The 13,578-nt window shown below is 34.5% G+C and overlaps 1 protein-coding gene across 1 annotated transcript in view; it reads left to right on the forward strand.

Moving 5' to 3' along the window:
* Positions 1-13,578, forward strand: part of WDR27 (WD repeat domain 27) — a 68,473-nt gene that overhangs the window by 3,161 nt on the left and 51,734 nt on the right. Inside the window, exons 3-16 of the mRNA XM_063290451.1 lie at positions 268-392; positions 2,135-2,248; positions 2,807-2,858; positions 4,303-4,373; positions 5,183-5,294; positions 5,809-5,944; positions 6,599-6,702; positions 7,039-7,106; positions 9,322-9,455; positions 11,132-11,199; positions 11,754-11,832; positions 12,834-12,908; positions 13,164-13,270; positions 13,465-13,554. Of these exons, the coding sequence (XP_063146521.1) occupies positions 268-392; positions 2,135-2,248; positions 2,807-2,858; positions 4,303-4,373; positions 5,183-5,294; positions 5,809-5,944; positions 6,599-6,702; positions 7,039-7,106; positions 9,322-9,455; positions 11,132-11,199; positions 11,754-11,832; positions 12,834-12,908; positions 13,164-13,270; positions 13,465-13,554 (1,335 nt within the window). The remainder of the gene's footprint in view (positions 1-267; positions 393-2,134; positions 2,249-2,806; positions 2,859-4,302; positions 4,374-5,182; positions 5,295-5,808; positions 5,945-6,598; positions 6,703-7,038; positions 7,107-9,321; positions 9,456-11,131; positions 11,200-11,753; positions 11,833-12,833; positions 12,909-13,163; positions 13,271-13,464; positions 13,555-13,578) is intronic.

Raw genomic sequence — 13,578 nt, forward strand, 5'->3', positions numbered from 1 at the left:
AAGGGCAACATGAACAATTTGAATGCTTTGGCTGTACCTCTCAATCCACTTACCTGGATATAAACTTACGGACCATAGTGGGGCGTATTTCTGAGAAGACACATAGGATGTTGCCAGAAGTTCCTTAAAATACAAATATGTTAAAATTATCTTTTCAAAACATATGAACATTTGCATGCTATTTAGTTATTAGTTTACATATCACTGTTGACTCTTCTGTTTATGTAATAATTGTAATAATTTAATGATTTGTTTCAATTCTGGCAGGGTTAATGCCACAAGGTATTGTGATAGGAACACTTCTAGGAATGGTGCTTTATGTTCGCTTTAGTCCAGATGATCAGACTGTGGCAGTATGTGCTGGTAATCGAATATACATGCTAAATGCAAAGGTAAGTATTAGAAAATACTTCCACTGGAATTCCCACTGGCATGGCTATTAATGCACACATACATGGACAACCAGGAATACCCTTTGAAAAAGTCTCATCCATATCCTTCAGTGGATTCCCCTGCTTTAATGCAGTGAAAAAGGTCACACCAGTGTGATTTGCAAAGCTTCCATTCCAAATGCTTTTCATTTTAAAATGCTTTGCATAATCCTATTGTGTATGTAGTTCAAAAAAGTAAATATTTGTTTGCATATACTGTTTCACAGAATAAACAGAAGTTGAAAGCAGTTTTTATTATTTTACAAAAGAGGAATATTCTTTTCAGGTGATAGACACCATGGTAATATTAGAGGGTATTCCCAATAAACTTTGCAACCCCCATAGAACAATAAAACTGCTTGCTTTACAATGCAGCATTTTCTCATCTTATCCATAAACAAGATCAAAGTGCCAGCTCCATCATACTAGCAAGACCCTCATTCTTTATTATGTAATATCCTCCCTGAGTCTAGAGGAAGCTTTGAACTATAAGTCAGATGTCTCTGGTTATGTTGCTTTATTCAAGGATAAAGATAATATAGACTTCCACATGTTCATAAAGCAAGAAGAATCACACTATAACAATAACATTAAGGGGTAAGTTACAGGTCATCCATGCCTTTTATTAGTTAATGCCTATGTGTAATTTGGTTGATATTTGTTCCTTTGATAAACTAATGCCTAAGGGAACTAATGCATCTCCCTCCCCCCTCCTTTGCAAGATGACACCCTCTATATCCTAATTTTGATTATTGGAAAACAATTATTTAATTAGCCTATACTTCTTAGAATGTGTTGTAAACTATATAAGATCTGTGTCAACTTGATATTGGTGTTCTTGGCTTTGCTTGCTGGGAGCCCAGTGTTCACTGTATTTCTTTGCTAGCTTAATATACCAGTTTTATTGGCTTTCTCTAGTCATGTGCTTTCTTTTGAGGTGAGTTTTTACACCACAGCAAGAATCTCTTATTTGGATTTCTCCCATTTCTATAGCCAATGAAACTGACAAAATTACTATATTATTTATTTATTTTTAAAACAGATCTCTGTCACCTTCACTTTCTGTCCCTTAAATTTTATTGTAAATGGTTTATAGCAGACCTGCCAGTTTAGGTAATAGTAGTTTTGGAAACCAAAAAAAAGTACAACGATTGACACATATAGTGAAATAGTTTAGAAAGATTCAGTGGAGTGTATAAATTGCAGATCTATTTATATTTTCAGTGATGTGGTTTGTTTTTCAAATATGCATGTGAACTATTTTAATTTAATTTAAATGTGAATGGTTACAAAGCACAAGTAAGCATTTTGAAATTAACTGGATGATATATAATGAAATTAGATCTAATATTAAAAATAGAAGGCAAAGGTAATACAGAAGACATGGATGACAAACCTCTTAAAGTGGCTATGGAATTTCCCTTAATGGAAGTGGCACTAAAACAGAATTGTGCTTCAGTGGTCTTGCTTAGGAGATATAAAGGTGTGCTATAAAGGCGTGTGTGTGTGTATGTGTGTGTGTGTTTTCTTACATGAAAGGTGGCTTTGAAATGTGATTAAATGTGATGGAATAAATCCAAGTTGCTAAATTTGTCTGTTACAATATTAACATCAGAATTTGTCGTATCCATCTATTAAAATATGGCGAATGATTGAATTCTATCAAATAGAACATATCTACTTTTTTCCTGTATTGATTGCAGGATGAAGCAATACTTGCTGAATTAGAAGGCCACCTGGCACCAGTAACTGCTGCTGAGTTCTGTACTTGGGAGAAAAATATACTTATATCGATTTCTGAAGATAGAAGTTTTAAGGTAAGGCCACTGTTTCTGCCTTTTTAAAAATCCATTTGATTGCAGTCTTACAAAAGTAAAAACACTTAAATTTTATAAAATGAAGATTTTTAAATCAGAGGACTACTAGAATAAACGTTATGAAAGGCCATTCCGATTATCAAGAGTAGTATAAACCTGAACTATGTAATATTAACAATGGTCATTAACCTTTGTTCATAGTTATATTTTGTATTGCTTGTTTTGTGTATTTTCCCTACTGTGAAATCAGTGAAAAACTCATTGGATTTTAGGAGTGTAGAGCAAATCTAGTCTCCTCTGAAAAATTCTTTCTTTGCTTTATATTTGGTTGAAAGATAAGGATATTTACTCTCAAGAGAATGGCCATTTAAACCTTGTAGGTGAGTTGTGGATGTCAGTAATTTTCTGTAAACAGCAGGAGCTATCTTTAATTCCATACACTGTGAATAATTTATTTGAAATTTTGGCTTGTATTGTGCAGCATATTATTTACAGGGCATCACATTGCTTTCATTATGATATAAACTGACTATTTAATGTCACTGTGTTTTTCCAAAGGTGTGGGATTACTGTACTGGATTGTTAATATATCAATCAGCAGTAATAACAGGTATGTTTTAGAGCTATATGATTCATTACCAACCTATGTTCCTTTTATAAAACAGTGTATGTTAGTATTATTGCTTGGCAGAATAGGCAATTGCTGCAGCTATCTATTCAATAGCTATCGATATATTCAGTTTGTTGTACACTGCCCAGAGTGGCCTTGTGTGAGACTGGCGGCCATATAAATGCAAGCAATACATTAAATAAATAAACAAACAAACGGTGCTCCTATATCCATAAGAAATTCATTGCATGGAAATGAACTATGAAGATTCATGGCATGGGAGTGAACAGTCCCTGGGGGTCAGGTGGTGTAAATATTTAATAAATAAAATAGAGTATGCAAGTAAGAGAGGCCTCTAAAGTTAATTTTGAAAGGCAGTTTCTGGAGAATCTGAAATGAAGGAAGAAAGGGGGGAAGTAGGAAAGAAAGAATGCTCTTAACCCGTCCTCTTGTCTGAAGCACCTTTTCTGCAATACAGGTAGGTCACGATTAGTGTGAGTTTGAATAGTGCGATATTCGATTTAGTGCAAATTATAAATTGATACCAGGTCACATTTAATGCAAGCCATAATTAATTAGTGCGAGGCTAGTGCGCACACAGTTGAGGCTAGTGCATGCGCAGTTGCCGTTGGGGTTTTAGATGCTAATCATCGTGTGTGCAAAATGGAGGAAAGGAAGGTTCTGTTTGAGGAAAGCTCAAAAAAGAAGAGACTAATTTTGAAGAACTACAGTAGAATACAGGAGACAGCAGGTACGCTTTGGAAATGGGGTTATCCTCTTTTATTGTTATACAGTATTCCATTAATAAACATTTAAAATTTATGTTTAAAAAATTAATTGCCTATTTCCATTGAACTGGAACCAATTACCCTATTTTCCATAGAAATATCACTTCAAATAGTGTGAATTCAAATAATGTGACCATTTTGTGGGATTCATTAACCGCAATAGTTGAGATCAAAATGTATGGACAACATAAAGGGTTAAGCAGATCTCCCACTAAAGTTGAAGCCAGTCCCTCCCTCCCTTCCTTTTTTCAGTATAAGATTTGTAAAACTCTGTGGGTGTTAAGATTCATTATCATAATTCCCATCAAGTCTGTATTTTTCATTTTAGAACAGTGCAGTTTTTTAGAGACAAATATTTAATATTACACACATGCTTATGTCATCATATTGTTCATATTTACTAAATTTGTAGCAGCTGATGGTGGATTTTAAGGGTGGATCTTAAAAAGGGTGGACCCTTCAGCAGTCATTTGTGTAAACTTATACAACTGAGATCTGTGAATCAGTGTTTCATCCTTAATATTCAGAACTTTTATAGAACCCTGTTAGAGCGATGGCCAGTGTATTATAGAACAGTTTTAAATGAACTATAGGTGGTGCTATAGTTTTTGGTATAATACAGAATATTAATAACAAGGAGGGCTTTCTTTTTACAGCATTTCCTCTTTTAAGTCTCTTCATTGATGAAGCAAATAAACAGATTATCACTGGATGTGCAGATGGACAGGTAACAAGTGTGTGCACAGTTTGACTATTTGTAATTTACTGTTATAATGTTAGAAAATGTATATTGTTTGATTTACTGATGAGCCTTTTTAGGTCACAGCTCAATAATACCGCACACACTTTCTATTGAAGAAGTCTCAAATCAATTTATTTCCAAATGTGGTTGACAAACCCCTTCTCTGAAATGGCGTGGACACAATACTGAGATAGAAAGATCAGCAATCTAAGTATTAAAAAGTTAAATATGCACTCAAGGTGAGTTCCTGTTGGCTGTGTCCATGCACATATCTTGACAAACTGAACAGAAGTAATTTGCCATTGCCTTCTTTTATGATTTTTTAAAATTTCTTGGTCTAATGTATAGCCTGGAATTCCCAAAATACCATTTATATATGGAAAATAATTCACTGTTTTCCTCTTTTCAATGTTTAAACACTTTTCCAAGATAAATGTATTAACCTCTTGCATACATGGTGATTGCTTATTTTCACTCATTTTATGCTGCAATTATAAAAGGTAAGTTGCAGTGTCAGGAAAAGTGAATTAAGTTACTTCATGTGCATTTTATAAGCCAGACTAAATGAATAGTTATTTTGTTTATTCTTATAAAAAAAAACATAGAAAAAGTTGGTTGCCAAAGCATTGGCGTAGTTTAAGAAACTGAGAATTTTATTTGTAATCATGTTATTGAAAAGATGTGGTATATGGTCACACGCTTACTACTGAGTTGAGATAATAAAATTAAAAACATTATTTTTACAGTGATAAATGTGGAAACATAAGCTACAGTGATTGTATTTTTTCTTTCAGCTATGGATCTTCAGCTTGATTACTGGACATCAGTATCGCTGTGTGGTTCATATTAATGTAAAGAAAGAGAGAAAGAAGTTTTACAACAAAACAACAAAGTTTGAACATTTGGGTAACCTAATGTTGCAAAAACATTTTAAAATATTACTGGTTAGGTAATAATTTAATTGAATATGTGCTGTTCTAATTTAGACTTTTTGTTCAGAAGACATTAATTCTGATGTTCAAACATGAAGTGCATTCATAATACATGCGAACAAATTAAGGACAACTCAGAAATTAAAAAATTTATTGAAATATCCCTGCAGTATGTTATTTAAATTTGCTATGCCAGTATTACTAGAGCATGAAGTCAGTGAAGACAGCATGGTAGGTGAGGGACAAAGATGTCCTTCACTGAGTTAGTACCATTTTTTTTTGTTCCAAAACTGAAGCTAAACCTTACATTGCTCCAACACTACAAATAAGAACTATAGTGAATCTCATTGTAAGATAACTGAAAATCTTACCACAAAAATTATCCAATGAATCCCCCATTAATTAAATTTATGAACAGATATCTTTTAGTTTGCACTGAATATCTTAGTAATCTGCTTCAGTTAAGATCGTGTCTCTGCATTTTCCAGATCAGGTTCAGGATATATCTCAGACATATACTCCAGGTGATATAGAAGAAGAAGAAGATATGGTTGAAACTACCTTTCCCATCCTTAGAATTGAACGCTGTGATAAGCCAGCGAATTTTGGTGATGAAGAACCTAGGTGAGTGGGTTCTTCAGCTAAAGTGCAGGCAATATTCTATAATATACTGTTCCTCTGTTACATTATAATATGTTACAATAACTGTAAAAGGTTATTATAGAGAGGGAATATTGTGATGATTAAATAATATAGAACACCAAAGCTTTTAATGAAATATATGTGAATTATAAATCAGACAAACCACTTAAAACAGAGGAAAGTCTCATTTTGCATTCTGAGATAATATCACTGTTTGAATTGAATTAGGGCCACAGCCACCCTGATTCTCCTGTATTTCCCCTGCTGTGATAATTAATTCTAGGTAATTTTTTTGAAATGTTAAGCAGTTATTAAGAAGAGGTTTAGAATTTTTGTGGGGGGGAGGGAAGAGGGCTGCAGATCCTAAATGTTAGAAACTCTACCTGTGTATAATTTTCACATAGTAAGTTATACCCTCTGAATCAGTATTTCTCAACCTGAGCAACTGTAAGATGTGTGGACTTCAACTCCCAGAATTGGCTGGGGAATTCTGGGAGCTGAAGTCCACACATCTTACAGTTGCCAAGGTTAAGAAACACTGCTCTGGATACAAGCCATGACATGTAAAAATATCATATCTGAAATTAAAATACTTGAGGATTTTTTAAAAAGTACATTTTTTTTGTTTCAATGTAGTTTTTCTGATGTGAGTGCCCAATATTTGTGGATAGGAAGCTCTACTGGTTTATTCATAATTAACACAGCAAACTTTGAGTTGGAAGCTGCTTTACATTACAAAGGTACTGTCTATTTATTTATTAAAGGTAATCAGCACTTTCTTTTTCCGCTCTTTTAATAAATAAATTTTACTTTAACTTCACATATGGAAAACTTTGATTTCTGTTTCCAGTGAGTGATATACAGATAAGCAGTCCATTAACTTTTATTTGTTTTTTAATTTGTGATTATTGCACTAGAAGTATTTTGTTTTGTTTCCTCAAAATATATGTTGAAATCAACGATAATTTGTCTGTTGTTTCAAAACACATGCAAGAAATGAAATGGACTCAGTATCTCATCATTGTTTCAGTGATTTTTTTTTGTTTTGTTTTATTTATGTATGGATGCATGTGAAGATTTCAGCGGTCTTAGTATTCAAATTGCTGGATCATGTGCTTTAATGAGGAAGGCAGTCAATGGTAAGGTGAGAAAAGTTTTGATTTTAAAATATTCAATATAAGACAACCTCTTCTAATTTAAAAATTATAGATTAATTAATTTTATTTGATTTATGGAATGATTTATATTGCTTCAAATTAGCTGACCCTTAAGTGGTTTCCAAGTACGCATAATAAAAATAAAAAAATAGAATAAAAATACATCCTTTTACAATAAATACACCATCCAACAATACGATCTTCAACAGACCTACTGTTCTACAGCATCAGTTTGAGCCCAAGACTCTCAGCAATTCCATTACCTGGCTCATGACTGGAGACTGGAGGGCTAAAAGTAGAAATTGGTTGCAAGCTTTCCAGCCTCTCTGCCTCTGTAATGACATACCCTTGCCTCCCATCATATTATCTCTGCCCATCAATTCTCCCCTCCCAATTATGATCCCTCCTGGCTATGCCAACTGCCTCCCCCCTCAAACTTCCTGTGAGACTCTCCACTGACATAGACATGATCTTCTGACCAAAGCAATAGCATCTTTAAAATAATTCTACATCCCCAGCCTACAGTTAACCTACCCCCTCCCCCAGTATGTTCACCAACACCAATTCACAGCTCTCCCCATAGACCTACCCAACTTACATCTAGACTAGGACTTAGCTCTCCTCTGCCCTGTTCTCTCAGTACAGGAAGAGCCCACTCCTCTTTGGTCTGTGTCTCTCATTCTTGGGCCAAAGTTCAACCATTTCTCCCTCCAATCCATCTTCCCAGTTACCACACCAATGTCCCGAACTCTAGCTGCTCAAGCACTGTAAGGTTGGGTGTGATCCTTCTGATTTGTCCTCCTTGCCTCCACCTGCACGAAGGTGAATCCTGTCATTCCCAGTTATAAAACCTTTTTTGCCTGACCTTTCCACCTTCTTTCTTGGCACAATTCTCTGGAGACTTCCCTCCGTCCTTCTGACCTCTCTGTGGCTAAAATGCACCATCACATTTTGGTACAACCTTTTATATATTAAAGGAATATTTCTTTTTTATAAAAAGTATTGCTTATTTAATGGCTGTCTGGGCACCTTTCTGATGTTTGGACTCCTAGAAGTCCCCAGCCAACATGAGTACAGATAGTCTTCAACTTACGAACACAGTTGGGACTGGAATTTCTACCATAAGTCATTTCAGTCATAAGTTGAGTCACCCCATGACCAGACCCAATTTTATGACCATTTTTATGGTGGTGGTTAAGCGAATCCAGCTTCCCCAATGGGTGTTTTTTGCTGGAAAATGGCAAAACACATTACAAAACACGATCACATGACCATGGTATGCTGAAACAGGTCATAAATGCAAGCTGGTTGCCAAATGCCCGAAATGCGATCATGTGACCGGGGGGGTACAATGTTTTGTGACGCTTAGAAGTGCTTCACAGGCTGTAAAGCACCCATTCTGAGGCTGTCGTAACTTTGGGCTGTCATTAAATGAATGGTTGTAAGTTGAGGACTATCTGTATTGCAGAGAATACTAGAAGCTGAAGTTGCCAAGATTGGGAAACATGACTATAGAGTACCAGATGTTAGCCGCATGGTAGGGCTAGGTAATGATAGCAGTGCAAAAGTCTATGTTATAATCTAACACTGATTATGTTATAATTATTATATTATACTATTATAATCATGGAAAGGTTTTTTTCTGCTGATTTTCATCTTCTAGAGGTATTCTGTGTCTAACGCAGATACCTTCCAATCCTCTAATACGTGTTATATCAAAAATACCAAATGCATTTTTTTACACAGAGCTCAGGCTCCTTCCTCTTCATTTCTGTAATGTTACAGTGGACAGAAAAGAGTGCGGTAGTTTTGAAGAAGTGAAAACCTCTTCTGGGTATAGTTGTATAACTTGCCTTTGATTAGAGGGAAGGTGTAATGAAGCAAAACCAACTATTTCTCATAACAGTGAAGCTTTAATAAAAAATCAGCATGACACTGAAAGGACAGAGGTGAATGTCACACAAAGGACAGAGGTGCCTTTTGTGAAGATACCTTATTTTTGCCTGTTTCCTCCTCCAGGTTCATCTCTTCATGACACATCTCATATTGTCAGAGAGGAAACCCCCAATTTTTAGAGGGTGTCATGGGATTGCAGAAGGGAGGAGGAAACGAGACAATATCATTCCGTGATATAAACTTCTTTACTGGGGAGGGGTTTATTTGATTTGAAGAGAGAGATGCTCCATGATTGTCTTTCTGCAGGTTTTCTGTTTGCTGACTTCCATGTTGGAGAACAAAATTGCCCTAATGGAAGTTAATGTTGCTGCTCTGTTGAGATGCCAACAGAATGGCCTCCTTTTAAGTGGAAGGGAGGAAGGCCTTTCTGTTGTTGCCAGGTAAAAGATCCTTTTACTTAACCTTATTTAAGGTAGTTCAGTTCCCTTTATTTACTGATGTTATTTCTGCCATCCTTATTTTTTCTGTAGTTTCCTTGTTCTAAAAGGTTTTCAACAATTTGTAAACCTCCCAGGGTCACTGGGAGTTGGGCTGCTATAAATTTAATAAATCATCATAATAATAATTTGAATTTTACCACAGAACTGTGCATAGCAGGTTGAAATAAAATCTGATTAACAGAACAGTTTGGTGTATACCAACTGAGCTATTCTGCTGTATGGTGTCATATGATGTTATCACATCACTGCCAGGATCTCTGTGACCTTCAAAGGCTGAGGTGAAATTTTAAAAATAAAAACAAAGTGCTGCTTCCAGCCCAAACACATTGCTTTCTCCGACATAACATTACAGCTTATGATTGGGAGCCATATCTTGGGGGGACCCATGTCATATCAAAATACAGGATTAAAATGTCTGTTAATTAAATATTATTGTTACAAACTTAAAAGCCAAAGTGAAGATAAGAGAAACAGGCAGCCTCTTGGGGATGTTGGTTATGGTTTTGCTAGTCAAAATTAATAATTTTGGCATTTAAACCATAGTTAGCCTACTATGGATGGCAGCATATTCATAAAGACCAGCTAAAACATCCCCAAAGTCTCTTATACCATTGAAATACTGGAGCTAACATTTAAGATGATTTATTTTCTTTATATTATTGATAATTGTTTATTGTTGTTATGATTTGTTTCCTAGCTGTGGATAGACACTTGGAACTGAGGCTTTAGGCTAATTTCACTCATATTTACAAAATGAATTGCTAACAGACATAAGCAATTGTGTATCTGGGTAAATTTTTTACTTAAAATTGTAATAGAAGAATATCTTTTTTCACAGCTATAAGATTGAAAAATGCATCTTTCCATGGAATACTATACAGGTAGTCCTTGTTTAGCAACTGTCTCATTTAGTGACTGTTCTTAGTTACGATGGTGATGAAAAAGTAACTTTGTGACCAGTTCTTGCATTTACAACCTTTGTGGGTCTGTAAAGCAAAGGAAAGCTGAAGCAAGATCACTTAACAACTGCTTTGCTTAGTGACCAAGTTGCTGGTCCCAATTGTGGTCTCTAAGGAGGACCACCTGTAACAGTATTCTTAGTGTTGGTGGAAAACAACAGTAAGTGCCATTTATACAGCATTTTAAATATATTTAATGTAGGTTATCTTTGATATAGATTAGCTAATCATAAAATTATATTATTTAGATTGCAATATCCAAGTAAGGTGAGTGACTGGTGGATAGGGACCTGAATCCAAGAAAGTGGCTTGCTTAAGATCACCTTGTCAATTTTTGGCAGGCAGATTTCCTGATTCATTCACTTCCTTGATTCATTCTCTCAGCTACTAACCTGCATCAGTTTTGCACACATATATCAAATATGATGTGATTACAAAAACGTATCAAATAGGGAAATCCTTTATTTTGACTGTGCGTTTTGAGCTGTTAATAGTCATGTGCTATAGGTGATTGTGATACCAGAGATCTAATATTTTCTATAGTGAGTTAACCATTTATCCTGAGAGCAGTATCTCTAGTATTGCTCTTCTGTCAATGGTTTAGGAGAATTTTGTAGTGACAGATATATAACTATATCTGTTGATTTGTGAATTTAGATGTCCTCTTCTTCCGACCTCTCCCTTGTACCTGAAGAAGGAAAAAGCCAAACTTGTAAATAAAAAAGGTAAATTCATAAAACACAACTATTTTTGCTTTTTGCCATTTCTTTTTCTTAAATTAACATGCCTTTATAGTATTTATTACGTTTTAAGTGTTAGGGTATTTGACTACATTTTCCTCTCTGACAGGTGAGTATCCCATCTCTGCTTGAGTACATCCACTGAAAGGGAGCTCAGCTCATCACCTCTGGAAAATGTTTTAAGAACTCAGTTCTGTTGTGTCTGATGTCTTTTGATGTTACATATTGTTTGCCTCTAAAACTCTATGGAAAGATCTTTTGAAATAGCTTCAGATTAATTTTAAAATGATGATTTAAAAACCAAATTATTTAGTCTAATGAATATGGTGTGAGGAAAGGTACTTATATCTTTGTATGTCTATGTAACACTGGAAAGGACAATATTGACAGATCAGATGATCTTTGCATTAGTGGAAATCCTCTTACATGATGTATGTGGCTCAGGATATCCAAGATATATCTCTAGTTTCTCTCTGTATATGTATTTCTTGACACTTGGCTATGAAGTTTATATTAACTATAGATTTTTCTTAATTTAGGTACGAAAAGCGAAATAAAAGATCAGCCATTGGTTTTCCATAACAAAATTAAATCGTCAGGTTACACATCAGCTCCACAGTGAGTGCAAATTATGCTGGTAAATTTAGTTTGAGACTTTTAATAACAATTGTCCCTTTTTAATTGCAAAAAGATTCGGTATATGTAATGTAAAATAGGTGTAAAGAACAAAGAGTTTTAAATACTACTTTAACATAATTAAGGTGTAAAGAAATGTTTGTTTAGAGAATTGGCATGTTTTCAGTAATATGGTACTGTGTGGATGAGTCTCAAACTTCGTAATACTATGATTGCCTAAAATGATTAATTTGTATGACCTGCTCATTAATAAAATTATAATTTTATTCACTATTCACACTTTTAATTTTGAAAGCTGAGTCCAACTACTATATCCAAAGCAATTTTTAATATATTTTTAATGAAATTAAAATTCTGATTCTGTGCTAAAACAATAGAATTTTTAAAATTCTGTTCTGCTGATAGAACAATCTTTGCATATTAACCCATTTTTCTATTTTGCATATTTTATATTGGCTTTGTTACTGGTGGGATACAGCCAGAAATGAAGTGTTTCACAAAAGCTCTATCCTCAACCACTTGATACCTTAATTAGCTATCTTTGAGATATCAAGAGGCATTGCCTATATAGGGCTGAGAAAAAGTGACTGATCCAGGGTCACCCAGAAGGCTTTGTGCCAAAGATGGGGCTAGAATTCACGGTCTTCCGGTTTCTAGCCTGATGCCTTAACCACTACACCAAATTGGCTCTCTGATATAGAAAGTAGTAGTTGACTAAATAAAAAAAAAATCTCCTAGTTCTATGCATGTAATAATGTCCGAGGATCACATTATATAATGTGTTAAATATACATGCACAGGTTTTTTAGAGTAAAATTGCATTAGAGGATAGAGTTGTTCATTGATTAGAGGATGGGTGGGTGTTAATTCTTCCTTCTTTGATATAGGCCTGAGGAAAATATTTCTTCTGATGCTGAGATTTGCTGAGTAATATGATGCTAAATATTATCATCTGTATTAGAGCCTTTTTTTTTCTGTTGTAGCATGATCATGTTCTCCCCAAATACAAAAGTAAAGCAAAACAGATTGACATCAGAATGCAAGAGAAGTTGCAGACGGTAAGTAGTACAATTGCTAAATGAATACAAAGCATGAATGGTACAAAAAAAATATTAGCATTATCCTACAGTTATAGTGTAATATAACCAAGCAAGGTGTTAAATTTATTTCAGCAAACTTGTGGTATATCTTCCACAATTTAAAATTAGTGGTATAGGAATAAATACTAAATCTCCTTTATTCTTGCTTCACTACTTGTTCTTTTACCTTTTTATTTTAATTTTACCATGATTTTTTTATTATTATAATTGAAGAAGAAAGAAAGAAGACTATCCACTTGGAAAATCTCCTCCAATCGAAAGTGAGAGGCAGATTACTATAACTGATAAACCAACTGCCGTATGCTGTATTCAGTATTCAGGTATGAGGGAAAAAATGACAACTTTCCATGGATTATTAATATGAATGGATATTTGATGTGGCACTTGGTAGCCTTGAAGCTAACCAGTTCTGTGTTTACATAATGGCCAACTTTGGCCTGGGAATCTGTCTGTCTATATTATTTAGCATTTTTAAAATTTTTACTAGATTAATTTCCTGTTCTCATTGTTCTAGGAAATGGAGAGTTATTGGCTTGTGGTTTAGCTGACAAAACATTGCTGGCATTTAAATCAAACCTTGTAGGAGAACCAACTGTTTATTCAGGTAAATTAATTTTAGTCTTTTCTA

The sequence above is a fragment of the Candoia aspera genome, chromosome 1, assembly GCF_035149785.1.
Source record: "Candoia aspera isolate rCanAsp1 chromosome 1, rCanAsp1.hap2, whole genome shotgun sequence".
NCBI lineage: Eukaryota > Metazoa > Chordata > Lepidosauria > Squamata > Boidae > Candoia > Candoia aspera.